An 11,852-nucleotide genomic window follows, 5' to 3' on the forward strand; every position below is an offset into this window, starting at 1 on the left:
AACCAACATTTTCCTTATTGCCGAAGTTGTTGGATTTAGTCTTGCCAGGTCTTGCAAGCAGTCCATTCAGCAGTTAATACAATTCAATCAATGCAAATACGATTTCATGAAATTAGTTGTCATCATTTCTTTTAGTATTTTCGACTAAAATAAAAGAAGAACAGTGCTAGTTTGCTACCGTTGTGTTTTAGGACTTACCTACCTATTAACTTAATGCATTGGTTATGTTTATTTAGCAATCAAACTTGTAAACATATCTCAAGGCAACTAAATAAGTTTTTTTTTATGATAAATATAGTACAAATGTCTTACTCACAATCCTGTTCAACTCGTGTGAGCGCAAACTTACGTCCGACTCCGTCACCGATGACAAACGCGAGACGAAACAGTGATTGCGCGCCAGGCCTTATCTCGCGGCGTCTCTGAGTCGTTGCCCCTGCACCGTTACATTGTCATATGTTCATGTCGTATAACGTTCGTGTCACCCGGCTTACTGCCTATTACGATCTTTTATTAACAGTAATATCAGTTTTGGTGAGCTTAGCGCCTAAAACGGACTGTATTGTTTCCCAGGCTATGAGTCAACATAAAACGACGATCCGCTACAAATTATTGTTTTACTTGTAGAGAATGATAAGTTGCGAGTATGACTAAGCTCTTGTCAAAACAGTTGGGTTTTTCTACAAAACACATACAAACCGTATAACGGCACACTGTTTTGACGCACTGAATAGAACTCCGCGTTAAAACTTTAAGAAATTAGGCACAATAAGCCCAGTTAGCGATAATCCGAGCTTAACTGTGTCAATGTAACGTTAACGACCAAAAAGTGTCGGTCGATCGCTTATCGCTCGGCTAGGCGACTAGCTGTGTCGAAAATTCTCGGTGGCGACCCACATCGCGCGCTCTGACGAAACCCTGCACGGTACAGCTATGTATTTATTTATGTGCCACTTATTTATATGCCTGCCTGACTCATGAGAGGGTTACGTGCTGAACACACGAGCCGAGTCATGTGCGCCATTCATACCCTTAGAAACAACCCTGCGCAATCCAGGTCGATGCACCTTTAAATACCCAATACCTATTTATGAATAAAGTTAATTTTATTCATTATTCGTCAATAATAATAACGCAATGAATCATCGAGGCCACGCGTTTACTAATAAACCACATTATAAATAGGTTATCAGACACGCGTTTTCCTGAAGTCTGACTGCCTACATAACTCGTAACGTTTTACCCATATTCAGTCGTCGTAGGCATCGCCACTAATTGGAACGACGCTTTATCAACACAACCCACATTGTTTACAGTTAATGAAACTAAATAGGGAGTAAATGACAAACAGTATTATTTATTATTTTTCTGGAACTCCAAACGAAGTCACCGTGTTAATTAGTCAGAGGTCGTTGACTCGTCGAGACGGGTTCGTGTTCGCTTATTAATTATATAACTGGAATGGTGCGTTTGTAACGAGACATTGGTCTAGGTATGTCATAGTCGTTCGGAAACCACGTTATCTGCCCCGGGAGTCCATGCTGGCGGGAAGGTTTTGTTTTCGCGGAAGGAGGTCAACGACCGCGCGGTCGGTCAGTGCCCGCGCTGCGACCAATTATGGGCCACTCGCACAGCGCACAATGGATCGATGGCAGCGCGAAATTGGGCCACCGCCCGCCGCCCGCGCCCCGGCCCGGCCGGGCAGCCTCCGCCCGCGACTCCACACCGTACCACTCTTTGTCCTGCCTCTCCAGCAAATTACTTCGACGCGAGCTCAAGAGGCTCTACTCTAATTAGTAGCAGACTTTACACGCGGAGCTTAATACGGCACTATAGCTAGTCGCATTGAATAAAAGTTGTACCGTGCAGGCTTTTTATAAACAACGTCCTTAGGTGCATAGCGACGCATCTAGTCATTACGGCAAGGGAACCTGCTAATTAACAATTATGACGCGTGTTAGGTTAAACAGATTATACTATAGCGGTTATTTTAATAGCGGTGACATATTTTAATTAATCAATTTTTACGATGCTTTGTGTAACGTTTAAGCCACTCGTAGTAGAGTAGGGTGTAGTGCATAAATAAATACTATGATAGTGGAATAGTAGCGCTCCGTTGGCAATTGTAATCATGTGGTAGTAGTGGCGATCTAATTGGATCATTGCAGCCCCTAAGCGGGAGCGCGCGCGCATTGAGGTAGGCCGTGACGTGTTAGTGACGTCAGCGGGCGCGATTCGGTCGTTGACCCGCGCGGCCCGCGCCCTAGCTCCAGGGCGAGGGCGGGTGCGAGGGGCGCGGGGCGGCGTTGTGCAATCGAGCGGTCGTCGACCCGGGGTGAACGGCCGCGCGCCGCGACGCCGCCGGGATGCGCCCGGCCTATATCCGGCGCACCGGTGCAGCGGCAGCGGCGCATTCTAGAGCGGCGTGGACCGTTAGGAGCGCGGCGCGCGGGGGCCGGGGGCACTCTCACTTTCTCGGGTGGGTCGGCGGCCGGCAACTAGGTCGCGGCTCGCTAACTGTGCGCCGCGCGCCGCAGCGCCCGCACAGTTCGCAGTCGACCGTCGCCCGTGTCGGTGCAGTCACTCTGCGTCAAACCGAGAGTCGGTCACGCGTACGCGAAGCTAGAGCGTGTGGTTGTGGTTGTGGCTGTGTGTGCCAGTGAATGGTGTGTGGCATGTCGTGCGAGACCGCTGGCGAGCTGCGTGAGCGGCACTCCGTGCTCGTGAGCATGCTGGAGGCGCGCCGCGAGTCCTCGGACTCAGGCTGCTCCAGCGACGGCTCCGACCTCGAGCCAGACTCTAACTGCCGCTGTGATCCCCAGGGTTTCTTCAGGCGGTCCATCCAACAGAAGATCCAGTACCGACCCTGTACGAAAAACCAGCAGTGCTCCATCCTTAGAATCAACAGAAATCGGTGTCAATATTGCCGGTTGAAAAAATGCATCGCCGTGGGCATGAGCAGAGATGGTGAGTTCAATTTTTTTTCTCCTTACAACGCGTTTTTGCAAGTATGACCAAAATCTCTATTAAATAGCTTATTTTTTTCTACTGCTGTAAAAGAATCAGCTGTCAGCAATCAGCTGATTATCAAATTGTCATTACAATAAATCATAGTTCTGCATGTTTATGTGCCAGGAACAGTAAAATTATCATTAATACTAAAGTAAAAAAAATATATTTATTTTTATCAAGATTATCATATTTGCAAAAAATATCAAAATATTGCAAAAAATGCTAAAAACATGCAAAAAGAAAAGATGAAGTGGCACAACAATAATTAATCATATTGAAAAAATATTAATTGTAGGTACGCATAAAAATATTGTGTCATTTTTTGCATGTTTTTCAAAATTTTTAACTATCCTAATTTTTCCATACTAAAATCAGGTCATGCTAATTAGAAACGAGTGCGTAAATGATGCAACGTTAGTGATGTGACGCGGCGCGACGTAGGCGGCATAGCATACGCAAGTGCATCCACAGCACGCATAGGAAAGTGTGCGCGCGCCATAGGCCCGCGCGGCACGAGCTTCTGCGAGAATTGAGATCCTATTTCGCGGAGTGGGGTCAGAGGAGGGGGGGTGCGTGAAGTGGGGGTCTTATGCAAGCGCGGGTGATCGCACGCTAACCGGGTCGACAAACTCGCCGAGCGCCACAGGCTTGCGACACGGGCCCGTCTCCGACCGGTGAAAGCGGAGAAAGGCGCATTTCGTAAGCGTGAGAGGGAAATTTATGTTTTCACTTTCGTAATGCCAGTTCGTTGCCCTCGCGTTTCTCTCCTGTACGCACTTAACACGTAATAGGTGCAAGTAATGTGATGTCAACAATTGATAAACTTTGGATGCAACTGATGCGTAAGAGACTTGGTAATTGCACTTAGACTTTCATTTAAAACTTTATAGATCAGGTATTCAAACTTAGGTACTCATACAAATACGAACACATTCGATGTTAATGGTTCTTCAAAATACTTTACATACAAATATTAAAATTACAAATAAAAAATGAAAATAATTAACGAAATATAAATCTAAGTTGCTAATCAGAATTGAAAAAAAAACTTTATAATCTTTTAATAACCATAAATAAAATCGCATTTTTCTTATATTTCTCATAAATGATCTATTTGATACATCTGACAATATTAGAAACCAAAAAAACGAAATCTACGTCACAGATACTTTTTACACCTAGCGGTTAGTTCAGCTACTCACCAACAGATGGCGCGCATCGGCGCCACTAGCGCTCCGTTGAAATGCGGTCGCTCACAGAACTAAACGTTTTCATCGAGACAAACCACAACTGATGTTAATGCAGTGACAACAAACAATTATTATAATTTATAACAAAAGTATTATGTGAGTGTTACCTAAGTGATTTACAACATTAGAAATTATGGAATAACTAATTAAACAATTTTTAGGATAAATAAATAAAATCTTCAAAATTTCAACTTTTTATAGCTAAGTGGCTATTTAAAATTTTTGATGTGATAAAATTAAAATAAAGAAGTAAAATTAGACCTACGTATGACATGACATTATAATAATATGTACAAGGATATGATATATGCAGTATCCTTGAATAATAAATACAAAGTGGCTGATCAGTGTCAACAAAAAACCAGAAGTCATTTAGCGCCAACCTTAACTAGCCATAAAGACAACACGGATGTAGAGCGTAATCTCGGGGAAACCGGAAATTAGTTTTGGAAAATTCTCACGTCGTAATATCGGCAAGGTTCAAGTGGCGGGGGAGGTGGCGGGGGGGCAGGGGCCTGCGCGGAGTGGAGTTTATTGACGGCGCCCCCCGCCCGCGCCGCGCTCAAGTTCAAGGTTGGAGCGGCGCGCGCCGGCGCGCAGTGCGAGGGAGTCCGGCCCGCGCATCGGTCGTCAGCCCTAACAGCGCTATGCAATACGCTCACTCCGCCACGAGATCGCGAACCAACAACACTCATCAACAACGGATTACAGTGCTTGTGAACTCCAACTTTACTTGTGCTATGTGACACTATCTAGTGATTTAAAAATTAATTAGTGACAAAAAGTTACCTGCTTTTTATTGTGGCTTCGGCTGTGAATTAGTTTAGTGAAAGAAACTGTAATGGTCTTAGACATGGGAGAGGACCTGCCTATCCTGAAGGGAATCCTGAATGGAGTTGTGAAATATCACAATGCTCGTACGTATTTTATTTTACGAGTTTTTATAATATAACACGTTCGAACATGGAAAAAAAATATTTCATCAATAACTCAAAAAAGTTTTTTACACAAATTTTTAAATAAAGCAATCGGTTTAGGCTTCTACGTGCTACGAACAAATGCTACGAGGCGTAGCAGCTACGTAAAACTTTCAATGCGCCTTTCAAAAATTTAAAGTTTTCTTTGAATTATGCATTGTTTACAACATATCTAAATATGTATACAACGTGATACGAATATATAACATGCATATTTAGTAGACTCTATTAAATATTTATACGGCTATTATTTTCTCGATCACACTCAGAATAAATAAAAAAATATATAATTACGATAAAAAAATAACTTGGCTAAAACTTTAAAATTTTTACAATGGATAACAAAATTACAAAATAATATTTATTGCGCTTCAAATAATTTTAATAGGCCTCAAAACGTACTTTGACTTTTATGATTCAAATGAGAAAATATCGCGACACATAAACACACAGACCCACTTTAAACAACATACATGGTTACGTTGCCCTTAAGCTTATAGGAACTCGATATTAGAACGATACTCGTATTGAGATAAGCGAAACAGATTGGAGCATCGCGAACAATAGGGTCGTGCATCTGGTGCGGCCCACTTCGCGCAGCGAAAGTTCGGAGAAATGGCGAGAGGGCGCTCTCCGCTTTCGTTTTCAATCGTGAGCAGCGCAAACACTTTCACCGGCGCCCGCGCACGAACGCTGTAAGCGGCGCGCCGCCGCCGGTCGCATACGGCCTTTCATGCCGCGCCGCCTTCCAGCCTAGCGCGAGAAAGTCGTAACACTTTTTAACGTGACCTCGCGGTTTGCGCTTTGTCACTCGTCATTCAAACTAGTTCACCGAATCGCTACATATCCGGTAGGCCCCGCGGATTTTAAAAAGCCTCGTCGGATAATAGTCCGGCGGGACGGGCGATGAACTCTACCCTCGCGTCAGCTGCGCGTGCACATGGCTCGAGCGCTCGCCTCGCGACAGCTGCACCCCACAGTATGTTTAGCCGCGACCTTGCACAACAATCCCGTTCTTAGCTACGCACTCGTTTCATTTTAACGACTTAATTTTATAGCGGAGCATGTGTTGAACTTTGTTTCTTTTTGTTGCAGCCGTGCGGTTCGGTCGCGTGCCAAAGCGCGAGAAGGCGCGAATCCTGGCCGCGATGCAGCAGTCATCGTCGTCGCGCGCGCACGAGCAGGCCGCGGCCGCGGAGCTGGACGACGCCCCGCGGCTTCTGGCGCGCGTGGTGCGCGCCCATCTCGATACCTGCGAGTTCACCAGAGATCGCGTTGCCGCCATGAGAGCGCGCGCGCGCGATTGTCCCACCTATTCACAACCAACTCTGGTAAGCATCTTCATTATGTCAACCATATGTCACATTCCACATAATTCAATTAAAGAAAACTTGAAAGTAAATCGAACAATGTCTAATGACCTTTTTTTCTTTGTCGTAGGCGTGTCCACTAAACCCGGCGCCGGAGTTGCAATCTGAGAAAGAATTCTCACAGCGATTCGCCCACGTGATCCGTGGCGTGATCGACTTCGCCGGCCTCATCCCCGGCTTCCAGCTGCTCACACAAGATGACAAGTTCACGCTGCTCAAGAGTGGACTCTTTGACGCACTCTTCGTGCGCCTGATCTGCATGTTCGATGCTCCACTCAACAGCATCATCTGCCTAAACGGTCAGCTTATGAAGCGAGACTCTATTCAGAGCGGTGCCAACGCTCGGTTCCTTGTCGACTCAACATTCAAGTTCGCCGAGCGCATGAACTCCATGAACCTAACGGACGCCGAAATCGGCCTCTTCTGCGCGATAGTCCTCATCACGCCTGACCGACCGGGCCTACGGAACATTGAACTCGTCGAGCGAATGCACTCGCGCTTGAAGTCGTGCCTGCAGACCGTCATCGCTCAGAACAGACCCGACAGGCCCGGTTTCCTACGGGAGTTGATGGACACTCTGCCTGACTTACGGACGCTCAGCACACTCCATACAGAGAAACTGGTCGTATTCAGGACAGAGCACAAAGAACTTTTGAGACAACAAATGTGGGGTGATGAAGAAGGTTGCCCGTGGGCGGATTCCGGAGCAGATGACTCTGCTCGAAGCCCATTAGGATCAGTATCCAGCAGCGAATCTGGTGAAGCTCTCGGTGACTGCGGAACTCCTCTACTGGCCGCCACTCTCGCTGGCCGACGGCGGCTAGACTCACGAGGCTCCGTCGACGAGGAAGCCCTCGGCGTGGCACACTTAGCACACAATGGTCTCACAGTCACGCCGGTGCGCCCTCCTCCGCGCTACCGCAAGCTAGACTCGCCCACAGACTCCGGCATCGAGTCCGGCAATGAGAAACATGAGCGCATCGTCGGCCCCGGATCGGGCTGCTCCAGCCCGCGCTCGTCACTCGAAGAGCACTCTGAGGACAGACGGCCACTCGCCGCCGATGACATGCCCGTGCTAAAGCGTGTCCTTCAGGCGCCGCCCCTATATGACGCCTCCTCCCTAATGGACGAGGCCTACAAGCCCCACAAAAAGTTCCGAGCGATGCGTCGTGACACCGGCGAGGCGGAGGCGCGGCCGATGCGGCCGACGCCGTCGCCGCAGCCCGCGCAGTGCCCGCACCCGGGCAGCCCGGCGCACCCCGCGCACTCGCCCCGGCCGCTGCGGGCGTCGCTCTCGTCGACGCACTCCGTGCTGGCCAAGAGCCTGATGGAGGGCCCGCGCATGACGCCCGAGCAGCTGAAGCGCACCGACATCATCCAGCAGTACATGCGGCGCGGCGAGGCGGCGGCCGAGAGCCTGCTGGCGTGCTACCGCGGCGGCTCGCCCGTGCCCGCGCCCGCGCAGCTCGCGCTGCAGGTGGACGTGGGCGACGCGCCGCAGCCCCTCAACCTCTCCAAGAAGTCACCATCGCCGCCGCGCGCATTCATGCCCCCCATGCTGGAGGCGTGAGGCCGGCCCGCGGAGCCTCTTGTCTCCGCCACCCCACCCCGACCTACTTTAAATTAAATCAACTAGTATAATAAACGTTCGCAGATCGTGTTAATATATTATATGTGATAATTCGTTTAGGACGCGTGCGTGCGTGGCCGGCGCCGGACGAGGAGAGTGCAAACAGACTGAAATATAATTTAAGACTATATAAGTATAATTTATATGCAATGGAGCGCCGGTCGCGGTGTGTTTGTGTGTGTATGTATCTATGTGCGTATGAGAGCGTGCTCAGTCATTTGTTTGTTAATATAATGACAGGTTGTCGAATTAAAATAAATCAGAATTGTAAAAATTATTACTGAATTTCATTTCCAATTCCTCTATAACCACATTATACATAATCTGAAAACTCAATTTCAATTAAGAAATATCCTCGATTCATAAAGAGAATATTGACCTAGTGGTACATCAATTTGTCGTTTAACTTAATTGAAATCGAATTTTCCAAAATGAATACCAGAAAACTGAAGTAAAAAATACAATATGAGTACATACGGTATAGTTAGGTAACTAAAACTACTAAAGCCATTACGAATGAATTAATGTTTAATACTGACTCGTACAATGTACACGCGTCAATCTCGTCAAGGGCAGTGTCGATGACGAAACTGAAACAAATACATAATAATTTCTACAACGCACGTAACTAAACGATTTTCCGAGACAATGACGTGACACTGCCTGGAACATGCGTTGACGTTATTTCCTAAACTAGACCAGGAAAAATAGCTTGACCTGGACATAATTCGATAACCGTAATTTTCTTTTTCTGTCGTATAAAGTATCATTAGTGATAGTTAAAATACAAATTATTAATCAAATTAGGGTTCTGATTCAATTTAAAAAAAAATAAAAACGAACTTTGAATATTTTTTGATTTTATAACTAAAGTATTAAATGTAATCCGGAAAAAGTGCTTGTATTATGTTGTGACACCTGCATTTCATATAAAAACATCTAATTTTTATAAATAATTCATACAGAACTATCATTTATAAAGAAGGTTTAGTAAGTTACACATTTTCAGGCGTATTTCACTAGAAAATATTGTTAACCGTAATCCTGCAATTTATTATGAATATAATATTACGTGTGTTGATAAATTATTAAAACTTATACCAATACTTTTGGCGCTTGTTCAAAATCTTAAATATTGATAATTTTAGGAAAGGAAAAATACCTAACTAAATTGAAAGATGGTAAATTTTGCCGTTAATATATTCTTAGTACTATACGAAATCAATTAAACAACAAATATGTAAGATTCATTACTTAATTGATATTTTTCTTACTTGCGCTTTAATATGAACGTTATTACCTGCAGAATAAGGTCGTGCACAGAGTAGGTATAGCTAGTATAGTAGTAGCGGGAACGGGCGGCGAGTCGTCAACACGTGTTTCATATCAAGGGCGCCGCGTTTTCAAAACGCTTCGATAACAAATATTTCACCGTCCAGTATAAGAGAGCTCCCTTATTACAAGTGACAAAAGTCATACAAATCAATTAGTCCGATAGGTCACGTTAAACTGGTCAAGTCGTTAGCTCAATAATAGTACCTATCGAGCTTGACGAGATGCTTGGATCACAACAACGTAATATGTATGAAAGCTTGCGGCGCTTAAGACTGTATTCTTTCGAGTCGTGTGTAACGTATTTTGGCGAGGCAAATTTGAAGCACAGTGCGTGTCTGTCTCACTCACTCTTACGGTAAACCTAATGAACTGTTTCACTTTCAGAGGATTTTTGAAGTAATTTGGGTAATATGACATTGTCGCGGTGAGGTCTTTCCGGTACAAATTTATCGGTGGATCTTTTCGGATTTGTGGATGATGAGCCGATGCGATGTCGCTTCATTTTGAAGTGTCGACTCTCGCGAGGGAGTTCTTAGAGGACCGCGAGGAGCGCGTGTGACTGTTGAGTTTTTGAATGATTTGAAGTTTGTGAATGATTTTATTTTGTGTGTATTTGTGTGGGCATGAGGTGTTTGTGTTGCGAGAGTCAAATCAATAATATGAGTGGTACAAATTTTATTAGGGGGCCTCATGTGTGAGAAACTCAACACTCGAATGCTGCGTAACAATGCGAGCCGAAATCGCCTAATCGGAAGTGTCCGACTTGGTATCGACTAATCTATACACGTTGTAACATGAGAAACCAGAAATCAAAACCTGGTTTCTGGTATCTAGTACCCGGTAACCGGTAACCGGTAACCGATAACCGGTAACCGGTATCCGGTATCCTGTATCCTGTATCCGGTATCCGGTAACCGGTATCCGGTAACCGGTATCCGGTAACCGGTATCCGGTAACCGGTATCCGGTAACCGGTATCCGGTAACCGGTATCCGGTAACCGGTATCCGGTAACCGGTATCCGGTATCCGGTATCCGGTAACCGGTATCCGGTAACCGGTATCCGGTAACCGGTATCCGGTAACCGGTAACCGGTGACGGGTCTCCGGTATTCGGTGACCGGTAACCGGTAACCAGTAACCAATGACCGTTAACCGGTATCCGGTAAACGGTGACCGGTAACCGGTAGACGGTAACCGGTATCCGGTAAACGGTAGACAGTAACCGGTAACCAGCATCCGATATACGGTATCCGATATCCGGTTTCCCGTGTTCGGTTTCCCGTTTCTGGTTTGGTTTTGGTTTTAGTTTTAGTTCTGTTAGTTTAAACAAAAACAAAACTGAAAACGAAAACGGAAACCGAAACGGGAATGGAAACGAAAACCGAAATCGAAACCGAAACCAAGACCAAAACCGAAACCGAAAAAAATATTTAAGTTCCTAGAAGTAAAGAGTGACAGAGATAGCACTATAATCATTTAAGTTCCTGGTAGTAAAGAGTGACAGAGATAGCACTCATGTTAGTCAAACTCGTGGTATGTGCACTTCCCGTACACAGTAAAGAGTGACAGAGATAGCACTATAATCATTTAAGTTCCTGGTAGTAAAGAGTGACAGAGATAGCACTGTAATAATAAAATTTATGTTCCTGGTAGTAAAGAGTGACAGAGATAGCACTATCATAATTAAAGTTCCTGGTAGTAAAGAGTGATAGAGATAGCACTCATGTTAGTCAAACTCGTGGTATGTGCACTTCCCGCACACAGTAAAGAGTGACAGAGATAGCACTATAATAATTTAAGGTCCTGGTAGTAAAGAGTGACAGAGATAGCACTATAACAATTTAAGTTCCTGATAGTAAAGAGTGACAGAGAATAGAGATAGCACTATAATAATTTAAGTTCCTGGTAGTAAAGAGTGACAGAGATAGCATTTTTGTTATTTAAATTTCTGTTAGTAAAGAGTGACAGAGATAGCACTATTGTTATTTAAATTTCTGTTAGTAAAGACGTAAAGAGTGACAGAGATATCACTCACGTTGGTCAAAGACGTGGTTTATGGACTACTATTTGGACCCCCCAATGTCACGCTTTTTTAATCCTTTAACATGGATTGTCACATTTAGTATGACGTAATATATGAATGACGCCTAAAGATTGAGAGAGACAGCAATATTGTTCTTCAAATTCGTGGTAGTGAGAACAGGGTGCGTAGCCGAATGGCACAAACGCTCACGAAACGAAACGCTAGTAGATATCTATCTCTATCGCTCTTGCGTAT

The 11,852-nt window shown here is 45.2% G+C and overlaps 1 protein-coding gene across 4 annotated transcripts in view; it reads left to right on the plus strand.

The window, feature by feature from the left end:
- LOC125227779 (ecdysone-inducible protein E75) overlaps positions 1-8,516 on the plus strand; it is a 132,256-nt gene extending 123,740 nt beyond the window's left edge. For 3 of the 4 annotated variants that reach the window (XM_048132112.1, XM_048132114.1, XM_048132113.1), the window contains exons 3-5: positions 2,823-2,967; positions 6,335-6,570; positions 6,680-8,516. In XM_048132112.1, the coding sequence (XP_047988069.1) occupies positions 2,823-2,967; positions 6,335-6,570; positions 6,680-8,179 (1,881 nt within the window). In that variant the 3' untranslated portion in view covers positions 8,180-8,516. Of the gene's footprint in view, positions 1-2,822; positions 2,968-4,849; positions 5,180-6,334; positions 6,571-6,679 lie in introns of those variants that run through there. The other variant, XM_048132116.1, reaches the window with a different exon arrangement.
- The last annotated feature ends 3,336 nt before the right edge of the window (positions 8,517-11,852 follow it).

The sequence above is a fragment of the Leguminivora glycinivorella genome, chromosome 7 (genome assembly GCF_023078275.1).
Source record: "Leguminivora glycinivorella isolate SPB_JAAS2020 chromosome 7, LegGlyc_1.1, whole genome shotgun sequence".
NCBI lineage: Eukaryota > Metazoa > Arthropoda > Insecta > Lepidoptera > Tortricidae > Leguminivora > Leguminivora glycinivorella.